The 24,192-nt window shown below is 46.6% G+C and overlaps 1 protein-coding gene across 1 annotated transcript in view; it reads right to left on the bottom strand.

The window, feature by feature from the left end:
• The window catches only part of LOC135515574 (calcium-activated potassium channel subunit beta-4-like), a 127,840-nt gene extending 104,382 nt beyond the window's left edge, over positions 1-23,458 (bottom strand). The window contains exon 1 of the mRNA XM_064939195.1: positions 22,871-23,458. Coding sequence (XP_064795267.1) covers positions 22,871-23,206 — 336 coding nt within the window. The 5' untranslated portion in view covers positions 23,207-23,458. The remainder of the gene's footprint in view (positions 1-22,870) is intronic.
• Between the last annotated feature and the right edge of the window lie 734 nt (positions 23,459-24,192).

The raw sequence follows: 24,192 nt of genomic DNA, 5'->3' as shown, positions 1-24,192 counted from the left end.
GCCTGGGGTCTTTAAGTAGCCCTGGGTCTTTAAGTAGTCCGGGGTCTTTAAGTAGCCCGGGGTCTTTAAGTAGCCCGGGGTCTTTAAGTAGCCTGGGGTCTTTAAGTAGCCCGGGGTCTGGGGAAAAATGTGTCATTTTATAAATGGATTTCATGCAATTTCACGTCATTTTACACGACTGGAGACTTTGGTAGATTAGTATTTTATAGAGCAGAAATGATGGAAAGGGTAGGCGACACTGACAAACTGAGTATCTGAGACCAATAAAAATACCTTGTCTTGAATCAATCTATAGCCTATAGTCCAAGGTGTGTGGAGACACATATTGTAGGCTACAGTTGGAGGAGGAAATCATAGTCCTAAAATTGCTTTCCAGTTTTACTGACTCACTCCCTGTTGATGGCTGATGCGCTCGTGCCAAAAGCCTCTCTCGCTCTTATTTTGTAAGTACAGCAGATGAATGTGTTGGCAGCCTACAGCAGATGAATGTGTTGGTGGCCTACAGCAGATGAATGTGTTGGTGGCCTACAGCAGATGAATGTGTTGGCGGCCTACAGCAGATGAATGTGTTGGTGGCCTACAGCAGATGAATGTGTTGGTGGCCTACAGCAGATGAATGTGTTGGCAGCCTACAGCAGATGAATGTGTTGGCAGCCTACAGCAGATGAATGTGTTGGTGGCCTACAGCAGATGAATGTGTCGGCAGCCTACAGCAGATGAATGTGTTGGTGGCCTACAGCAGATGAATGTGTCGGCAGCCTACAGCAGATGAATGTGTTGGTGGCCTACAGCAGATGAATGTGTTGGTGGCCTACAGCAGATGAATGTGTTGGTGGCCTACAGCAGATGAATGTGTTGGTGGCCTACAGCAGATGAATGTGTTGGTGGCCTACAGCAGATGAATGTGTTGGTGGCCTACAGCAGATGAATGTGTTGGTGGCCTACAGCAGATGAATGTGTTGGTGGCCTACAGCAGATGAATGTGTTGGAGGCCTACAGCAGATGAATGTGTTGGTGGCCTACAGCAGATGAATGTGTTGGAGGCCTACAGCAGATGAATGTGTTGGTGGCCTACAGCAGATGAATGTGTTGGAGGCCTACAGCAGAGAGTCTTCTCTTTTCAGCAGGACCCATCTGATGTCCAACCTGTGTTTTCCCTCGATTGCATTTGAAATATTGAGAAAGGCCTGTTTGGTCTGCATGCTGTTTGTTCACTGACAGATTTGCCGCTCGTTCCCGACAGTAGGCTATTCCTTGTTATTGGGCTACAATCCACAGCTAGGCTATTCCTTGTTATTGGGCTACAATCCACAGCTAGGCTATTCCTTGTTATTGGGCTACAATCCACAGCTAGGCTATTCCTTGTTATTGGGCTACAATCCACAGCTAGACTATTCCTTGTTATTGGGCTACAATCCACAGCTAGACTAGTCCTTGTTATTGGGCTACAATCCACAGCTAGGCTATTCCTTGTTATTGGGCTACAATCCACAGCTAGGCTATTCCTTGTTATTGGGCTACAATCCACAGCTAGGCTATTCCTTGTTATTGGGCTACAATCCACAGCTAGGCTATTCCTTGTTATTGGGCTACAATCCACAGCTAGTCTATTCCATGTTATTGGACTACAATCCACAGCTAGGCTAATCCATGTTATTGGGCTACAATCCACAGCTAGGCTATTCCTTTATGTTGGGCTACAATCCACAGCTAGGCTATTCCTTTATGTTGGGCTACAATCAACAGCTAGGCTATTCCTCGTTATCGGGCTACAATCAACAGCTAGTCTATTCCTTGTCATTGGGCTACAATCCACAGCTAGACTAGTCCTTGTTATTGGGCTACAATCCACAGCTAGGCTATTCCTTTATGTTGGGCTACAATCCACAGCTAGTCTATTCATTGTTATTGGGCTACAATCCACAGCTAGGCTAATCCATGTTATTGGGCTACAATCCACAGCTAGGCTATTCCTTTATGTTGGGCTACAATCCACAGCTAGGCTATTCCTTTATGTTGGGCTACAATCAACAGCTAGGCTATTCCTCGTTATCGGGCTACAATCAACAGCTAGTCTATTCCTTGTCATTGGGCTACAATCCACAGCTAGTCTATTCCTTGTCATTGGGCTACAATCCACAGCTAGACTAGTCCTTGTTATTGGGCTACAATCCACAGCTAGGCTATTCCTTGTTATTGGGCTACAATCCACAGCTAGTCTATTCCTTGTTATTGGGCTACAATCCACAGCTAGGCTATTCCTTGTTATTGGGCTACAATCCACAGCTAGTCTATTCCATGTTATTGGACTACAATCCACAGCTAGGCTAATCCATGTTATTGGGCTACAATCCACAGCTAGGCTATTCCTTTATGTTGGGCTACAATCCACAGCTAGTCTATTCATTGTTATTGGGCTACAATCCACAGCTAGGCTAATCCATGTTATTGGGCTACAATCCACAGCTAGGCTATTCCTTTATGTTGGGCTACAATCCAAAGCTAGGCTATTCCTTTATGTTGGGCTACAATCAACAGCTAGGCTATTCCTCGTTATTGGGCTACAATGAACAGCTAGTCTATTCCTTGTCATTGGGCTACAATCCACAGCTAGTCTATTCCTTGTCATTGGGCTACAATCCACAGCTAGGCTATTCCTTGTCATTGGGCTACAATCCACAGCTAGGCTATTCCTTGTTATTGGGCTACAATCAACAGCTAGGCTATTCCTCATTATCGGGCTACAATCAACAGCTAGTCTATTCCTTGTCATTGGGCTACAATCCACAGCTAGTCTATTCCATGTTATTGGGCTGCAATCAACAGCTAGGCTATTCCATGTTATCAGGCTACAATCAACAGCTAGGCTATTCCTTGTTATTGGGCTACAATCCACAGCTAGGCTATTCCTTTATGTTGGGCTACAATCCACAGCTAGGCTATTCCTTGTTATTGGGCTACAATCAACAGCTAGGCTATTCCTTGTTATTGGGCTACAATCAACAGCTAGGCTATTCCATGTTATTGGGCTACAATCCACAGCTAGGCTATTCCTTGTAATTGGGATACAATCCACAGCTAGGCTATTCCTTGTTATTGGGCTACAATCCACAGCTAGACTATTCCTTGTTATTGGGCTACAATCCACAGCTAGACTAGTCCTTGTTATTGGGCTACAATCCACAGCTAGGCTATTCCTTGTTATTGGGCTACAATCCACAGCTAGGCTATTCCTTGTTATTGGGCTACAATCCACAGCTAGGCTATTCCTTGTTATTGGGCTACAATCCACAGCTAGGCTATTCCTTGTTATTGGGCTACAATCCACAGCTAGTCTATTCCATGTTATTGGACTACAATCCACAGCTAGGCTAATCCATGTTATTGGGCTACAATCCACAGCTAGGCTAATCCATGTTATTGGGCTACAATCCACAGCTAGGCTATTCCTTTATGTTGGGCTACAATCCACAGCTAGGCTATTCCTTTATTTTGGGCTACAATCAACAGCTAGGCTATTCCTCGTTATCGGGCTACAATCAACAGCTAGTCTATTCCTTGTCATTGGGCTACAATCCACAGCTAGACTAGTCCTTGTTATTGGGCTGCAATCCACAGCTAGGCTATTCCTTGTTATTGGGCTACAATCCACAGCTAGGCTATTCCTTTATGTTGGGCTACAATCCACAGCTAGTCTATTCATTGTTATTGGGCTACAATCCACAGCTAGGCTAATCCATGTTATTGGGCTACAATCCACAGCTAGGCTATTCCTTTATGTTGGGCTACAATCCACAGCTAGGCTATTCCTTTATGTTGGGCTACAATCAACAGCTAGGCTATTCCTCGTTATCGGGCTACAATCAACAGCTAGTCTATTCCTTGTCATTGGGCTACAATCCACAGCTAGTCTATTCCTTGTCATTGGGCTACAATCCACAGCTAGACTAGTCCTTGTTATTGGGCTGCAATCCACAGCTAGGCTATTCCTTGTTATTGGGCTACAATCCACAGCTAGTCTATTCCTTGTTATTGGGCTACAATCCACAGCTAGGCTATTCCTTGTTATTGGGCTACAATCCACAGCTAGTCTATTCCATGTTATTGGACTACAATCCACAGCTAGTCTAATCCATGTTATTGGGCTACAATCCACAGCTAGGCTATTCCTTTATGTTGGGCTACAATCCACAGCTAGTCTATTCATTGTTATTGGGCTACAATCCACAGCTAGGCTAATCCATGTTATTGGGCTACAATCCACAGCTAGGCTATTCCTTTATGTTGGGCTACAATCCAAAGCTAGGCTATTCCTTTATGTTGGGCTACAATCAACAGCTAGGCTATTCCTCGTTATCGGGCTACAATCAACAGCTAGTCTATTCCTTGTCATTGGGCTACAATCCACAGCTAGTCTATTCCTTGTCATTGGGCTACAATCCACAGCTAGGCTATTCCTTGTCATTGGGCTACAATCCACAGCTAGGCTATTCCTTGTCATTGGGCTACAATCCACAGCTAGGCTATTCCTTGTTATTGGGCTACAATCAACAGCTAGGCTATTCCTCATTATCGGGCTACAATCAACAGCTAGTCTATTCCTTGTCATTGGGCTACAATCCACAGCTAGTCTATTCCATGTTATTGGGCTGCAATCAACAGCTAGGCTATTCCATGTTATCAGGCTACAATCAACAGCTAGGCTATTCCTTGTTATTGGGCTACAATCCACAGCTAGGCTATTCCTTTATGTTGGGCTACAATCCACAGCTAGGCTATTCCTTGTTATTGGGCTACAATCAACAGCTAGGCTAATCCATGTTATTGGGCTACAATCCACAGCTAGGCTATTCCTTGTTATTGGACTACAATCCACAGCTAGGCTATTCCTTGTTATTGGGCTACAATCAACAGCTAGGCTATTCCATGTTATTGGGCTACAATCCACAGCTAGGCTATTACTCGTTATTGGGCTACAATCCACAGCTAGGCTATTCCTTGTTATTGGGCTACAATCAACAGCTAGGCTATTCCATGTTATTGGGCTACAATCCACAGCTAGGCTATTCCTTGTTATTGGGATACAATCAACAGCTAGGCTAATCCATGTTATTGGGCTACAATCCACAGCTAGGCTATTCCTTTATGTTGGGCTACAATCCACAGCTAGGCTATTCCTCGTTATTGGGCTACAATCCACAGCTAGGCTATTCCTTGTTATTGGGCTACAATCCACAGCTCGGCTAATCCATGTTATTGGGCTACAATCAACAGCTAGGCTAATCCATGTTATTGGGCTACAATCCACAGCTAGGCTATTCCTTGTTATTGGGCTACAATCCACAGCTAGGCTATTCCATGTTATTGGACTACAATCCACAGCTAGTCTATTCCTTGTTATTGGGCTACAATCCACAGCTAGGCTATTCCATGTTATTGGGCTACAATCCACAGCTAGGCTATTCCATGTTATTGGGCTACAATCCACAGCTAGGCTATTCCTTGTTATTGGGCTACAATCCACAGCTAGACTATTCCATGTTATCGGGCTACAATCAACAGCTAGACTATTCCATGTTATTGGGCTACAATCCACAGCTAGGCTATTCCATGTTATTGGGCTACAATCCACAGCTAGTCTATTCCATGTTATCGGGCTACAATCAACAGCTAGGCTATTCCTTGTTATTGGGCTACAATCCACAGCTAGTCTATTCCATGTTATCGGGGTTCAATCAACAGCTAGGCTATTCCATGTTATTGGGCTACAATCCACAGCTAGACTATTCCTTGTTGTAGTATTACAATCCACAGCTAGACTATTCCTTGTTGTTGTATTACAATCCACAGCTAGGCTATTCCTTGTTATTGGGCTACAATCCACAGCTAGGCTATTCCTTGTTATTGGGCTACAATCCACAGCTAGACTATTCCTTGTTGTTGTATTACAATCCACAGCTAGGCTATTCCATGTTATTGGGCTACAATCCACAGCTAGACTATTCCTTGTTGTTGTATTACAATCCACAGCTAGACTATTCCTTGTTGTTGTATTACAATCAACAACTAGTCTATTCCTTGTTATTGGACTACAATCCACAGCTAGGCTATTCCTTTATGTTGGGCTACAATCCACAGCTAGGCTATTCCTTTATGTTGGGCTACAATCAACAGCTAGGCTATTCCATGTTATTGGGCTACAATCCACAGCTAGGCTATTCCTCGTTATCGGGCTACAATCAACAGCTAGGCTATTCCTTGTCATTGGGCTACAATCAACAGCTAGGCTATTCCATGTTATCAGGCTACAATCAACAGCTAGGCTATTCCTTGTTATTGGGCTACAATCCACAGCTAAGCTATTCCATGTTATTGGGCTACAATCAACAGCTAGGCTATTCCTTGTTATTAGGCTACAATCAACAGCTAGGCTATTCCTTGCTATTGGGCTACAATCCACAGCTAGGCTATTCCTTGTTATTGGGCTACAATCCACAGCTAGTCTATTCCTTGTTATTGGGCTACAATCCACAGCTAGGCTATTCCTTTATGTTGGGCTACAATCCACAGCTAGGCTAATCCTTCTTAATGGGCTACAATCCACAGCTAGGCTATTCCTTTATGTTGGGCTACAATCCACAGCTAGGCTATTCCTTGTTATTGGGCTACAATCCACAGCTAGGCTATTCCTTGTTATTGGGCTACAATCCACAGCTAGTCTATTCCTTGTTATTGGGCTACAATCCACAGCTAGGCTATTCCTTTATGTTGGGCTACAATCCACAGCTAGGCTAATCCTTCTTAATGGGCTACAATCCACAGCTAGGCTATTCCTTGTTATTGGGCTACAATCCACAGCTAGTCTATTCCTTGTTATTGGACTACAATCCACAGCTAGGCTAATCCTTCTTAATGGGCTACAATCCACAGCTAGGCTATTCCTTGTTAATGGGCTACAATCCACAGCTAGGCTATTCCTTGTTATTGGGCTACAATCCACATCTAGGCTATTCCTTTATGTTGGGCTACAATCCACAGCTAGGCTAATCCTTCTTAATGGGCTACAATCCACAGCTAGGCTATTCCTTGTTATTGGACTACAATCCACAGCTAGGCTATTCCTTTATGTTGGGCTACAATCCACAGCTAGGCTATTACTTGTTATTGGGCTACAATCCACAGCTAGGCTAATCCTTCTTAATGGGCTACAATCAACAGCTAGGCTATTCCATGTTATTGGGCTACAATCCACAGCTAGGGTATTCCTTGTTATTGGGCTACAATCCACAGCTAGGCTATTTCTTGTTATTGGGCTACAATCCACAGCTAGGCTATTCCTTTATGTTGGGCTACAATCAACAGCTAGGCTATTCCATGTTATTGGGCTACAATCCACAGCTAGGCTATTCCTTGTTATTGGGCTACAATCCACAGCTAGTCTATTCCTTGTTATTGGGCTACAATCCACAGCTAGGCTATTCCTTGTTATTGGGCTACAATCCACAGCTAGTCTATTCCTTGTTATTGGGCTACAATCCACAGCTAGGCTATTCCTTTATGTTGGGCTACAATCCACAGCTAGGCTAATCCTTCTTAATGGGCTACAATCCACAGCTAGGCTATTCCTTTATGTTGGGCTACAATCCACAGCTAGGCTATTCCTTGTTATTGGGCTACAATCCACAGCTAGGCTATTCCTTGTTATTGGGCTACAATCCACAGCTAGTCTATTCCTTGTTATTGGGCTACAATCCACAGCTAGGCTATTCCTTTATGTTGGGCTACAATCCACAGCTAGGCTAATCCTTCTTAATGGGCTACAATCCACAGCTAGGCTATTCCTTGTTATTGGGCTACAATCCACAGCTAGTCTATTCCTTGTTATTGGACTACAATCCACAGCTAGGCTAATCCTTCTTAATGGGCTACAATCCACAGCTAGGCTATTCCTTGTTAATGGGCTACAATCCACAGCTAGGCTATTCCTTGTTATTGGGCTACAATCCACAGCTAGGCTATTCCTTTATGTTGGGCTACAATCCACAGCTAGGCTAATCCTTCTTAATGGGCTACAATCCACAGCTAGGCTATTCCTTGTTATTGGACTACAATCCACAGCTAGGCTATTCCTTTATGTTGGGCTACAATCCACAGCTAGGCTATTCCTTGTTATTGGGCTACAATCCACAGCTAGGCTATTCCTTGTTATTGGGCTACAATCCACAGCTAGGCTATTCCTTTATGTTGGGCTACAATCCACAGCTAGGCTATTCCTCGTTATCGGGCTACAATCAACAGCTAGTCTATTCCTTGTCATCGGGCTACAATCCACAGCTAGGCTAATCCTTCTTAATGGGCTACAATCCACAGCTAGGCTATTCCTTGTTATTGGACTACAATCCACAGCTAGGCTATTCCTTTATGTTGGGCTACAATCCACAGCTAGGCTATTACTTGTTATTGGGCTACAATCCACAGCTAGGCTAATCCTTCTTAATGGGCTACAATCAACAGCTAGGCTATTCCATGTTATTGGGCTACAATCCACAGCTAGGATATTCCTTGTTATTGGGCTACAATCCACAGCTAGGCTATTTCTTGTTATTGGGCTACAATCCACAGCTAGGCTATTCCTTTATGTTGGGCTACAATCAACAGCTAGGCTATTCCATGTTATTGGGCTACAATCCACAGCTAGTCTATTCCTTGTTATTGGGCTACAATCCACAGCTAGGCTATTCCTTGTTATTGGGCTACAATCCACAGCTAGTCTATTCCTTGTTATTGGGCTACAATCCACAGCTAGGCTATTCCTTTATGTTGGGCTACAATCCACAGCTAGGCTAATCCTTCTTAATGGGCTACAATCAACAGCTAGGCTATTCCTTTATGTTGGGCTACAATCCACAGCTAGGCTATTCCTTGTTATTGGGCTACAATCCACAGCTAGGCTATTCCTTGTTATTGGGCTACAATCCACAGCTAGTCTATTCCTTGTTATTGGGCTACAATCCACAGCTAGGCTATTCCTTTATGTTGGGCTACAATCCACAGCTAGGCTAATCCTTCTTAATGGGCTACAATCCACAGCTAGGCTATTCCTTGTTAATGGGCTACAATCCACAGCTAGGCTATTCCTTGTTATTGGGCTACAATCCACAGCTAGGCTATTCCTTTATGTTGGGCTACAATCCACAGCTAGGCTAATCCTTCTTAATGGGCTACAATCCACAGCTAGGCTATTCCTTGTTATTGGACTACAATCCACAGCTAGGCTATTCCTTTATGTTGGGCTACAATCCACAGCTAGGCTATTCCTTGTTATTGGGCTACAATCCACAGCTAGGCTATTCCTTGTTATTGGGCTACAATCCACAGCTAGGCTATTCCTTTATGTTGGGCTACAATCCACAGCTAGGCTATTCCTCGTTATCGGGCTACAATCAACAGCTAGTCTATTCCTTGTCATCGGGCTACAATCAACAGCTAGGCTATTCCATGTTATTGGGCTACAATCCACAGCTAGGCTATTCCAGGTTATTGGGCTACAATCCACAGCTAGGCTATTCCATGTTATTGGGCTGCAATCCACAGCTCGTCTATTCCTTGTTATTGGACTACAATCCACAGCTAGGCTATTTCATGTTATTGGGCTACAATCAACAGCTAGGCTATTCCTTGTTATTAGGCTACAATCAACAGCTAGGCTATTCCTTGCTATTGGGCTACAATCCACAGCTAGGCTATTCCTTGCTATTGGGCTACAATCCACAGCTAGGCTATTCCTTGTTATTGGGCTACAATCCACAGCTAGGCTATTCCTTTATGTTGGGCTACAATCAACAGCTAGGCTATTCCATGTTATTGGGCTACAATCCACAGCTAGGCTATTCCTTGTTATTGGGCTACAATCCACAGCTAGGCTAATCCTTTATGTTGGGCTACAATCAACAGCTAGGCTATTCCATGTTATTGGGCTACAATCCACAGCTAGGGTATTCCTTGTTATTGGGCTACAATCCACAGCTAGGCTATTCCTTTATGTTGGACTACAATCCACAGCTAGGCTAATCCTTCTTAATGGGCTACAATCCACAGCTAGGCTATTCCTTTATGTTGGGCTACAATCCACAGCTAGGCTATTCCTTGTTATTGGGCTACAATCCACAGCTAGGCTATTCCTTGTTATTGGGCTACAATCCACAGCTAGTCTATTCCTTGTTATTGGGCTACAATCCACAGCTAGGCTATTCCTTTATGTTGGGCTACAATCCACAGCTAGGCTAATCCTTCTTAATGGGCTACAATCCACAGCTAGGCTATTCCTTGTTATTGGGCTACAATCCACAGCTAGTCTATTCCTTGTTATTGGACTACAATCCACAGCTAGGCTAATCCTTCTTAATGGGCTACAATCCACAGCTAGGCTATTCCTTGTTAATGGGCTACAATCCACAGCTAGGCTATTCCTTGTTATTGGGCTACAATCCACAGCTAGGCTATTCCTTTATGTTGGGCTACAATCCACAGCTAGGCTAATCCTTCTTAATGGGCTACAATCCACAGCTAGGCTATACCTTGTTATTGGACTACAATCCACAGCTAGGCAATTCCTTTATGTTGGGCTACAATCCACAGCTAGGCTATTCCTTGTTATTGGGCTACAATCCACAGCTAGGCTATTCCTTGTTATTGGGCTACAATCCACAGCTAGGCTATTCCTTTATGTTGGGCTACAATCCACAGCTAGGCTAATCCTTCTTAATGGGCTACAATCCACAGCTAGGCTATTCCTTGTTAATGGGCTACAATCCACAATTAGGCTATTCCTTGTTATTGGGCTACAATCCACAGCTAGGCTATTCCTTTATGTTGGGCTACAATCCACAGCTAGGCTAATCCTTCTTAATGGGCTACAATCCACAGCTAGGCTATTCCTTGTTATTGGACTACAATCCACAGCTAGGCTATTCCTTTATGTTGGGCTACAATCCACAGCTAGGCTATTCCTTGTTATTGGGCTACAATCCACAGCTAGGCTATTCCTTGTTATTGGGCTACAATCCACAGCTAGGCTATTCCTTTATGTTGGGCTACAATCCACAGCTAGGCTATTCCTCGTTATCGGGCTACAATCAACAGCTAGTCTATTCCTTGTCATCGGGCTACAATCAACAGCTAGGCTATTCCATGTTATTGGGCTACAATCCACAGCTAGGCTATTCCATGTTATTGGGCTACAATCCACAGCTAGGCTATTCCATGTTATTGGGCTGCAATCCACAGCTCGTCTATTCCTTGTTATTGGACTACAATCCACAGCTAGGCTATTTCATGTTATTGGGCTACAATCAACAGCTAGGCTATTCCTTGTTATTAGGCTACAATCAACAGCTAGGCTATTCCTTGCTATTGGGCTACAATCCACAGCTAGGCTATTCCTTGTTATTGGGCTACAATCCACAGCTAGGCTATTCCTTTATGTTGGGCTACAATCAACAGCTAGGCTATTCCATGTTATTGGGCTACAATCCACAGCTAGGCTATTCCTTGTTATTGGGCTACAATCCACAGCTAGGCTAATCCTTTATGTTGGGCTACAATCAACAGCTAGGCTATTCCATGTTATTGGGCTACAATCCACAGCTAGGGTATTCCTTGTTATTGGGCTACAATCCACAGCTAGGCTATTCCTTTATGTTGGACTACAATCCACAGCTAGGCTAATCCTTCTTAATGGGCTACAATCCACAGCTAGGCTATTCCTTTATGTTGGGCTACAATCCACAGCTAGGCTATTCCTTGTTATTGGGCTACAATCCACAGCTAGGCTATTCCTTGTTATTGGGCTACAATCCACAGCTAGTCTATTCCTTGTTATTGGGCTACAATCCACAGCTAGGCTATTCCTTTATGTTGGGCTACAATCCACAGCTAGGCTAATCCTTCTTAATGGGCTACAATCCACAGCTAGGCTATTCCTTGTTATTGGGCTACAATCCACAGCTAGTCTATTCCTTGTTATTGGACTACAATCCACAGCTAGGCTAATCCTTCTTAATGGGCTACAATCCACAGCTAGGCTATTCCTTGTTAATGGGCTACAATCCACAGCTAGGCTATTCCTTGTTATTGGGCTACAATCCACAGCTAGGCTATTCCTTTATGTTGGGCTACAATCCACAGCTAGGCTAATCCTTCTTAATGGGCTACAATCCACAGCTAGGCTATTCCTTGTTATTGGACTACAATCCACAGCTAGGCTATTCCTTTATGTTGGGCTACAATCCACAGCTAGGCTATTACTTGTTATTGGGCTACAATCCACAGCTAGGCTATTCCTTGTTATTGGGCTACAATCCACAGCTAGGCTATTCCTTTATGTTGGGCTACAATCCACAGCTAGGCTATTCCTCGTTATCGGGCTACAATCAACAGCTAGTCTATTCCTTGTCATCGGGCTACAATCAACAGCTAGGCTATTCCATGTTATTGGGCTACAATCCACAGCTAGGCTATTCCATGTTATTGGGCTACAATCCACAGCTAGGCTATTCCATGTTATTGGGCTGCAATCCACAGCTCGTCTATTCCTTGTTATTGGACTACAATCCACAGCTAGGCTATTTCATGTTATTGGGCTACAATCAACAGCTAGGCTATTCCTTGTTATTAGGCTACAATCAACAGCTAGGCTATTCCTTGCTATTGGGCTACAATCCACAGCTAGGCTATTCCTTGTTATTGGGCTACAATCCACAGCTAGGCTATTCCTTTATGTTGGGCTACAATCAACAGCTAGGCTATTCCATGTTATTGGGCTACAATCCACAGCTAGGCTATTCCTTGTTATTGGGCTACAATCCACAGCTAGGCTAATCCTTTATGTTGGGCTACAATCAACAGCTAGGCTATTCCATGTTATTGGGCTACAATCCACAGCTAGGGTATTCCTTGTTATTGGGCTACAATCCACAGCTAGGCTATTCCTTTATGTTGGGCTACAATCCACAGCTAGGCTATTTCTTGTTATTGGGCTACAATCCACAGCTAGGCTATTCCTTTATGTTGGGCTACAATCAACAGCTAGGCTATTCCATGTTATTGGGCTACAATCCACAGCTAGGCTATTCCTTGTTATTGGGCTACAATCCACAGCTAGGCTATTCCATGTTATTGGGCTACAATCAACAGCTAGGCTATTCCTTGTTATTAGGCTACAATCAACAGCTAGGCTATTCCTTGCTATTGGGCTACAATCAACAGCTAGGCTATTCCATGTTATTGGGCTACAATCCACAGCTAGTCTATTTCTTGTTATTGGGCTACAATCCACAGCTTGGCTAATCCTTCTTCATGGGCTACAATCCACAGCTAGTCTATTCCATGTTATTGGGCTACAATTCAGAGCTATGTTATTCCTTGTTATTGGGCTACAATCAACAGCTAGGCTATTCCATGTTATCAGGCTACAATCCACAGCTAGGCTATTCCTTTATGTTGGGCTACAATCCACAGCTAGTCTATTCCTTGTTATTGGGCTACAATCCACAGCTAGGCTATTCCTCGTTATCGGGCTACAATCCACAACTAGGCTATTCCTCGTTATCGGGCTACAATCCACAGCTAGGCTAATCCTTCTTAATGGGCTACAATCCACAGCTAGGCTATTCCTTGTTATTGGGCTACAATTCACAGCTAGGCTAATCCTTCTTAATGGGCTACAATCCACAGCTAGGCTAATCCTTGTTATTGCGCTACAATCAACAGCTAGGCTATTCCATGTTATTGGGCTTCAATCAACAGCTAGGCTAATCATTCTTAATGGGCTACAATCCACAGCTAGGCTATTCTTTGTTATTGGGCTACAATCCACAGCTAGGCTAATCCTTCTTAATGGGCTACAATCCACAGCTAGGCTAATCCTTCTTAATGGGCTACAATCCACAGCTAGGCTATTCCTTGTTATTGGGCTACAATCAACAGCTAGGCTATTCAATGTTATTGGGCTACAATCCACAGCTAGTCTATTCCATGTTATTGGGCTACAATTCACAGCTAGGCTAATCCTTAATGGGCTACAATCCACAGCTAGGCTATGCCATGTTATTGGGCTACAATCCACAGCTAGACTATTCCTTGTTATTGGGTTACAATTAACAGCTAGGCTATTCCATGTTATTGGGCTACAATCAACAGCTAGGCTAATCATTCTTAATGGGCTACAATCCACAGCTAGGCTATTCCTGTCAACGAAGGGCCACCGCACTACATTCCTGTTCAAGTGAGCACAGCACACCAACGTGAGTCCAAAAATGTATTGCATGCTGCTGCATAAATTATCTAATATATTAAGGAGATGTGTAGACTGTAGCTAAGAAAATAATACCCGGTGTATATTGTGTAGTAAACTGTTAGTAGCTCATGTGTCTCACCCTGATAATTTGGTCTATTTTCACCTCTTAATTTCACCTACTGTTCTGACTTGGTGGTGCACATGTAGCCTATGACCTGTTTTAGAGAAATGTCATCATTGAATATTGTAAGAGCTTTCATTGTCTGCTTATACATGCCCCCTTTATTTATCCTACACTTCTGAGTTGGTGTACAGGGAGAACATTGTAAGAACGGCCCATGTTCTGAATTCTGTCGCTGTACATTTCAAAAGTGCTAAACAAATAGTTATATTGACTACGTCCGTCCTAGCTCGCTCATTAATGTCTTAATCGAAATTACGAATGGCCTCATATCCGCTTGTCGTCCCCTCATGCCATAGTTTGTACATCTCAATTGTCATTAGAAACTACATTTGTTTAAGCAAGTCAGCCGTATCAGCTATGTTTTTATAAAGGCAGTAAAATAGGCTGAAAGAACTGTTTCCAGGTATAGCAGTGGTAAGGTGTTGGGACTCTGCTGATAACCAGGTATAGCAGTGGTAAGGTGTTGGGACTCTGCTGATAACCAGGTATAGCAGTGGTATGGTGTTGGGGACTCTGCTGATAACCAGGTATAGCAGTGGTAAGGTGTTGGGACTCTGCTGATATCCAGGTATAGCAGTGGTAAGGTGTTGGGACTCTGCTGATAACCAGGTATAGCAGTGGTAAGGTGTTGGGACTCTGCTGATAACCAGGTATAGCAGTGGTAAGGTGTTGGGACTCCGCTGATATCCAGGTATAGCAGTGGTAAGGTGTTGGGACTCCGCTGATAACCAGGTATAGCAGTGGTAAGGTGTTGGGACTCTGCTGATAACCAGGTATAGCAGTGGTAAGGTGTTGGGACTCTGCTGATATCCAGGTATAGCAGTGGTAAGGTGTTGGGACTCCGCTGATAACCAGGTATAGCAGTGGTAAGGTGTTGGGACTCTGCTGATAACCAGGTATAGCAGTGGTAAGGTGTTGGGACTCCGCTGATATCCAGGTATAGCAGTGGTAAGGTGTTGGGACTCTGCTGATATCCAGGTATAGCAGTGGTAAGGTGTTGGGACTCCGCTAATATCCAGGTATAGCAGTGGTAAGGTGTTGGGACTCTGCTGATATCCAGGTATAGCAGTGGTATGGTGTTGGGGACTCTGCTGATAACCAGGTATAGCAGTGGTAAGGTGTTGGGACTCTGCTGATAACCAGGTATAGCAGTGGTAAGGTGTTGGGGACTCTGCTGATAACCAGGTATAGCAGTGGTAAGGTGTTGGGACTCTGCTGATAACCAGGTATAGCAGTGGTAAGGTGTTGGGACTCTGCTGATATCCAGGTATAGCAGTGGTAAGGTGTTGGGACTCTGCTGATAACCAGGTATAGCAGTGGTAAGGTGTTGGGACTCTGCTGATATCCAGGTATAGCAGTGGTAAGGTGTTGGGACTCCGCTGATAACCAGGTATAGCAGTGGTAAGGTGTTGGGACTCTGCTGATAACCAGGTGTAGCAGTGGTAAGGTGTTGGGACTCTGCTGATAACCAGGTATAGCAGTGGTAAGGTGTTGGGACTCTGCTGATAACCAGGTATAGCAGTGGTAAGGTGTTGGGACTCTGCTGATAACCAGGTATAGCAGTGGTAAGGTGTTGGGACTCTGCTGATAACCAGGTGTAGCAGTGGTAAGGTGTTGGGACTCTGCTGATAACCAGGTGTAGCAGTGGTAAGGTGTTGGGACTCTGCTGATAACCAGGTGTAGCAGTGGTAAGGTGTTGGGACTCTGCTGATAACCAGGTGTAGCAGTGGTAAGGTGTTGGGACTCTGCTGATAACCAGGTATAGCAGTGGTAAGGTGTTGGGACTCTGCTGATAACCAGGTATAGCAGTGGTAAGGTGTTGGGACTCTGCTGATAACCAGGTATAGCAGTGGTAAGGTGTTGGGACTCTGCTGATAACCAGGTGTAGCAGTGGTAAGGTGTTGGGACTCTGCTGATAACCAGGTGTAGCAGTGGTAAGGTGTTGGGACTCTGCTGATAACCAGGTGTAGCAGTGGTAAGGTGTTGGGACTCTGCTGATAACCAGGTATAGCAGTGGTAAGGTGTTGGGACTCCGCTGATAACCAGGTATAGCAGTGGTAAGGTGTTGGGACTGCTGATATCCAGGTATAGCAGTGGTAAGGTGTTGGGACTCTGCTGATAACCAGGTATAGCAGTGGTAAGGTGTTGGGACTCCGCTGATAACCAGGTATAGCAGTGGTATGGTGTTGGGGACTCTGCTGATAACCAGGTATAGCAGTGGTAAGGTGTTGGGACTCTGCTGATATCCAGGTATAGCAGTGGTAAGGTGTTGGGACTCTGCTGATAACCAGGTATAGCAGTGGTAAGGTGTTGGGACTCTGCTGATATCCAGGTATAGCAGTGGTAAGGTGTTGGGACTCTGCTGATAACCAGGTATAGCAGTGGTAAGGTGTTGGGACTCTAATTTCTTACATTACGTTTGTTTATGGGGGCAGGAGAATTAAAGGAAGAGGAAACTCGAAAGAACTTTGATCGCTTTTATTGGCATTTTTTACATTTGCAAAAAGGAAGCAATTATTTTTCGTGCCACGAGGGTACCCAGACCCAGTACCCAGTGCCACGAGGGTACCCAGACCCAGTACCCAGACCCAGTACCCAGACCCAGTACCCAGTGCCCAGACCCAGTACCCAGACCCAGTACCCAGACCCAGTACCCAGTGCCCAGACCCAGTACCCAGACCCAGTACCCAGACCCAGTGCCCAGTGCCACGAGGGTACCCAGACCCAGTACCCAGTGCCACGAGTGTACCCAGACCCAGTACCACGAGAGTACCCAGTACCCAGACCCAGTACCCAGACCCAGACCCAGTACCCAGACCCAGTACCCAGACCCAGACCCAGTACCGAGACCCAGTACCCAGTGCCCAGACCCAGTACCCAGACCCAGTACCCAGTGCCACGAGGGTACCCAGACCCAGTACCCAGTTCCCAGTACCCAGACCCAGTGCCCAGACCCAGTACCCAGACCCAGTACCCAGACCCAGTACCCAGTGCCCAGTACCCAGTGCCCAGTACCCAGTGCCCAGACCCAGTACCCAGTGCCCAGACCCAGTACCCAGACCCAGTGCCCAGTGCCACGAGGGTACCCAGACCCAGTACCCAGTGCCACGAGTGTACCCAGACCCAGTACCACGAGAGTACCCAGTACCCAGACCCAGTACCCAGACCCAGTACCCAGTGCCCAGACCCAGTACCCAGACCCAGTACCCAGTGCCACGAGGGTACCCAGACCCAGTACCCAGTTCCCAGTACCCAGACCCAGTACCCAGTGACCAGACCCAGTACCCAGACCCAGTACCCAGACCCAGTACCCAGACCCAGTACCCAGACTCAGACCCAGACCCAGTACCCAGTACCCAGTACCACGAGAGTACCCAGTACCCAGACCCAGTACCCAGACCCAGTACCCAGACCAGACTCAGACCCAGACCCAGTACCCAGACCCAGTACCCAGACCAGACCCAGACCCAGTACCCAGACCCAGTACCCAGTACCACGAGAGTACCCAGTACCCAGACCCAGTACCCAGACCCAGTACCCAGACCCAGACCCAGTACCCAGACCCAGTACCCAGTGCCCAGTACCCAGTGCCCAGACCCAGTACCCAGACCCAGTACCCAGTGCCCAGACCCAGTACCCAGACCCAGTGCCCAGTGCCACGAGGGTACCCAGACCCAGTACCCAGTGCCACGAGTGTACCCAGACCCAGTACCACGAGAGTACCCAGTACCCAGACCCAGTACCCAGACCCAGTACCCAGTGCCCAGACCCAGTACCCAGACCCAGTACCCAGTGCCACGAGGGTACCCAGACCCAGTACCCAGTTCCCAGTACCCAGACCCAGTACCCAGTGACCAGACCCAGTACCCAGACCCAGTACCCAGACCCAGTACCCAGACCCAGTACCCAGTACCCAGACCCAGTACCCAGACTCAGACCCAGTACCCAGACCCAGTACCCAGTACCACGAGAGTACCCAGTACCCAGACCCAGTACCCAGACCCAGTACCCAGACCAGACTCAGACCCAGTACCCAGACCCAGTACCCAGACCAGACCCAGACCCAGTACCCAGACCCAGTACCCAGTACCACGAGAGTACCCAGTACCCAGACCCAGTACCCAGACCCAGTACCCAGACCCAGTACCCAGACCAGACTCAGACCCAGACCCAGTACCCAGTGCCCAGACCCAGTACCCAGACCCAGTACCCAGTGCCACGAGGGTACCCAGACCCAGTACCCAGTACCACGAGAGTACCCAGTACCCAGACCCAGTACCCAGACCCAGACCCAGTACCCAGACCCAGACCCAGTACCCAGACCAGACCCAGTACCCAGACCCAGACCCAGTACCCAGACCCAGTACCCAGACTCAGACCCAGACCCAGTACCCAGACCCAGCTAAATAGGTTCCGGAACAAAACAGTCCGAAACAGAGAGGTGGAATCCGGCTCAAATGAACCACTGCTCTCCTCCCACGAGCCAATTCAAACCAATCAACCCCTTCTGTTCCTGGAACGCTCCGACCATCCAGACTAGAAACAGGATATATTAGTGCCCATTATAATGAAGTCATACCATTACACACACACACACACACACACACACACACACACACACACACACACACACACACACACACACACACACACACACACACACACACACACACACACACACACACAATCAGTTCTCTTTCATTTCCTTCCTCAGACAACCATACATAAGAATGGCTAGTTGGCACATTCTCCAGGATCTTTAAATTCATTACTTTGTTTTGGTGTTTCAACAGCTAAGGAAATCAATCAAAAAAAATCTGTGATTCATTTACAAGACTTTGGCTGTGTTTACGTAGGCAGCCCAATTCTGATATTTTCTTTCACTAATTGGTCTTTTGACCAATCAGATCAGCTATGAAAAAGACCTGATGTGAAAAGATCTGATGTGATTGGTCAAAAGACCAATTAGTGGATGAAAAGATCAGAATTGGGCTGCCTACGTAAACACAGCCTTTTTGAAGCAGATGTTCCCTTTTCCACAAATCACTGAGTGATTCAGCAACAAAGTCAGTTGGTTTTGTCGACAGGAACAAAGACGCGCGCACGCACACGCACGCACGCACGCACGCGCGCGCGCACGCACACACACACACACACACACACACACACACACACACACACACACACACACACACACACACACACACACACACACACACACACACACACCAATCAATCAATCAATAATAAACAGCTAAATCTAAGTGCAAGTCATACGTAAAGGTTGTACAACTTACAATCAACATGCAGGGTCAGGGATGATAACATCAAACATGGACTGTAGTTGTATCCCAAATAGCTCCCTATTCCCTATAGTGTGCACTATGTAGAGAACAGGGTTCCATTTGGGACACAGTCAATCCTCTCCTCAGACTCTATACAGTTCCTCCAAGCCTGAGGAGCCCAAACTGCCAAGCTCTCTGACTGCAGTGATTGAGTCTACTAAACATGAACAGACAGACAGACTGACTACAACACAGTGTAACTAAAGTGAATCATTGCCTGCTTACTGCCAAGTCATTCAACCCCGGGTTCGTTTGGTAGCTTACTGCCAAGTCATTCAACCCCTGGTTCATTTGGTAGCTTACTGCCAAGTCATTCAACCCCTGGTTCATTTGGTAGCTTACTGCCAACTCATTCAACCCCTGGTTCATTTGGTAGCTTACTGCCAACTCATTCAATCCCTGGTTCATTTGGTAGCTTACTGCCAACTCATTCAACCACTGGTTCATTTGGTAGCTTACTGCCAAGTCATTCAACCCCTGGTTCATTTGGTAGCTTACTGCCAAGTCATTCAACCCCTGGTTCATTTGGTAGCTTACTGCCAAGTCATTCAACCCCTGGTTCATTTGGTAGCTTACTGCCAAGTCATTCAACCCCTGGTTCATTTGGTAGCTTACTGCCAAGTCATTCAACCCCTGGTTCGTTTGGTAGCTTACTGCCAAGTCATTAAACCCCTGGTTCATTTGGTAGCGTACTGCCAAGTCATTCAACCCCTGGTTCATTTGGTAGCTTACTGCCAAGTCATTCAACCCCTGGTTCATTTGGTAGCTTACTGCCAAGTCATTCAACACCTGGTTCGTTTGGTAGCTTACTGCCAAGTCATTAAACCCCTGGTTCATTTGGTAGCTTACTGCCAAGTCATTAAACCCCTGGTTCATTTGGTAGCTTACTGCCAAGTCATTCAACCCCTGGTTCGTTTGGTAGCTTACTGCCAAGTCATTCAACCCCTGGTTCGTTTGGTAGCTTACTGCCAAGTCATTCAACCCCTGGTTCGTTTGGTAGCTTACTGCCAAGTCATTCAACCCTGGTTCGTTTGGTAGCTTACTGCCAAGTCATTCAAACCCTGGTTCATTTGGTAGCTTACTGCCAAGTCATTCAACCCCTGGTTCGTTTGGTAGCTTACTGCCAAGTCATTCAACCCCTGGTTCGTTTGGTAGCTTACTGCCAAGTCATTCAACCCTGGTTGGTTTGGTAGCTTACTGCCAACTCATTCAACCCTGGTTGGTTTGTAACCAGCCAAAGTCCTCCCTTCTTTCCTCTCAGTGCCACTGTCTGCAGTCGTTCTAACCTCGTCCACAGGCTCAGGCTCAGAGAGAGCAGGCTGGGATTACATTGGTCCTAAATGGTACCTTATTACTTTTGGCCACCCTTTTCACTTCGCACACTACTTTTAGTCACCCTATTCCCTTAGTGGAAAAAAGTAGAGCACTACATGGGGAATAGGGTGCCACTTTAAATGCAGACACATGCGATCGTGCATCACTGTTCAAAGCTGTGCTCCTGTTGCCATAGAACCCAGTCAGTAAACATAGAGGCGTGTTAAAGACACAGGACGGAGGGATGCAGTGGTGTTACCATGGAGCTGGGGGGAGAGGAGTACCTGTGGTGTAGCGGGAGAGAGGTCTGTTCTAGACAGGAGGGAGGAGGGGAGGGGGGGTGAGGAGGGGACGGAGGAGAGGAGGGGACGGAGGAGAGGAGGAGGTGACGGAGGAGAGGAGGGGACAGAGGAGAGGAGGGGACAGAGGAGAGGAGGTGACAGAGGAGAGGAGGTGACAGAGGAGAGGAGAGGACAGAGGAGAGGAGGGGACAGAGGAGAGGAGGTGACAGAGGAGAGGAGAGGACAGAGGAGAGGAGGGGACAGAGGAGAGGAGGGGACGGACGAGAGAAGGGGACAGAGGAGAGGAGGGGACAGAGGAGAGGAGGGGACAGAGGAGAGGAGGGGACGGAGGAGAGGAGGGGACAGAGGAGAGGAGGGGACAGAGGAGAGGAGGGGACAGAGGAGAGGAGGGGACGGGGGAGAGGAGGGAACAGAGGAGAGGAGGGGGAGAGGGAGGGACGGAGGAGAGGACGGAGGAGAGGAGGGGACAGAGGAGAGGAGGGGACAGAGGAGAGGAGGGGACGGTGGAGAGGAGGGGGAGGATGAGGAGGGAACAGAGGAGAGGAGGGGGAGAGGGAGGGACGGAGGAGAGGAGGGGGAGGATGAGGAGGGAACGGAGGAGAGGAGGGGGAGGATGAGGAGGGAACAGAGGAGAGGAGGGGAAAGAGGAGGGGCAGGAAGACAGGAAGAGTTGAATGCCCTACAGTACTCCCTCAAAGGTATGAACACACTATCTACAGAAGAACACAAGATGAGAAGGTTGGATTTCAACCCTTCTGAAGTCAGCTAGAAATAACTGATGATGATGATGATGACCACAGAGAATTTGAAGAAATTCTCAAAAGGACCAAGACATTCCCGATTTGTAGTCTGAGAGGTGCACGTCTGAAAAGTAATATCACACACAATGGGACTAGAGAGTTTAATGGACCAACTGAAAAGAAAAGACACCTTCACTCACACAGACGTTTGGGCTTTCTGTCCCAAAGGGAGTCATTTAGTTTTCTCTGTTCCTCTTCATCACAGTAGAGGTTCTCTTTGTGAGTGATGATGAGGCTATGTCTCTAGAATAGACTTGGACAGGTGTAGATCCTCTCACACTTGCTGTAAAGTGACTTTTATGAAAGTTAAACTCATTATTTAATCTGTGATTTTTTTTGCCATATTTTGGAATAGAAAATAGCAAGAATTGATATTTCGTCTTTAGAATACAAACAGTGTGTTTACATTAACATAGTTTTAAAAACAGGCAACCATTAAAACCATTAACATAATATCGATCTGGCTCATGTCAATAAACTGAGACTGGGAACTTTTCCAGCCAGACACTTTGCCTTGCTACTGTATCGATCGTTCACAGCGTTGCATTCAGTAACTGCAACACTGTGTCGACTATAAAGTCTAGAGTGCTCCTTCACAGTGTTCTCGTTCTAGAGTTGTAGTCATTTACCTTTGGGTTCAGCACCAGTTGCTGTTCATCAAAGTGCAGTAGAGCCACGGAGTTCGACTCGGAATTATTGACGAATATCTGCAGACACGGATACAGCGAGGTCCCCTTGCAGTCCGCCCCGCACGTGAACACGCACTCGAACATCTCCTCCGGTCTGAGCACGGACACCACCGTGCAGTTGGCCGGTTTGCTCTGCATGCTCTGTAGAGTTGGACTGAGCCAGCAGAACCCGAGGATAAAGAGGGACAGGATGCCACAGACGATGAGGAACAGTCCTAGTCGGATACTCTTATCCTCTGCCTCCGAGTACTCGTATGACACCCTCATTTTCGCCATTATGCTCCTCCTCGGTCTGAAAAGAGCCCGAAAGTGACGGAGAGGAGAGCTGGAGAGGGGCTTCTCTCTCTCGCTCTGCGCTGTGTTGCCCCAAACACTGGCAGCCGCTAGGAAAACGTCCCTCTCACTCAACCGGCCTCCGCGCCCTCTCTTCTGTATGGAGAACTTTGCGAAAGCGGGGCAGCTGCGGTCCAGCCTGTGCCTGCCCCCCTCCTCCCCTCGCTCTTATGCGCGTGATATCTACTTCATATCACAACGGTCCGTAGAGATGTGGATTTTGCTGAAAGGCTGGATGTTGCATCTGGGATTAGGTTCGAGTGAGTGCCCCTCCCTTGACTGGCGACCAGATGATGCGCTGCAGCCGTCCCTCGCCGTCCCTGGCTCCGACATCTATCACTTCGCTGTGGACAAACTGGTCTACTTTTCCCCTTTAGAGATGGAGCCCGCTCTCTCTGCTCACGGTGCCGAGAGGTCTGAGGACCAGCATATATAGCCCGAGGCGAGGAGCTTTCTACAGTTAAAAATAGGTCTCTTCTGCTGACAGCAATGTCACCAACTTCATTATGCTGATTGGACGGTATTGTTTTGACGCATCACTACAGGGTGCACCTGTTGACAGACGAGGCTAGCTAGTTACTGTTAACACGTTCAATAAGACAAATAATGACCTACGTCATTAAGCTTAGGACACATGATAACTTGGCTTGGCATACAAAAACAAAGCTTATAGTTGACCAATCAAAAAGCAAGCATTATGCCATGCGAGTTTTAACGTAATCAGCAGTGCCCGCCAACGATTACGGTGGTGTACGGCGCTCGGTGGCGTTGTGCACGTGGCAGAAAAGCCTAAAGCTCGTCTGCATCTGTTCACCTCCTAGATGTACAGAATCATTTTGGGGTTTTCTTGAATAGCACATAGAAACATACACACACGCACATAGCGTTGTATCGTAAGGGCCATTAACCAGTGGTAATTCCATTCACGG

The sequence above is a fragment of the Oncorhynchus masou genome, chromosome 27 (assembly GCF_036934945.1).
Source record: "Oncorhynchus masou masou isolate Uvic2021 chromosome 27, UVic_Omas_1.1, whole genome shotgun sequence".
Classification (NCBI taxonomy): domain Eukaryota; kingdom Metazoa; phylum Chordata; class Actinopteri; order Salmoniformes; family Salmonidae; genus Oncorhynchus; species Oncorhynchus masou.
This window is presented reverse-complemented; position numbering and strand designations above follow the sequence as displayed.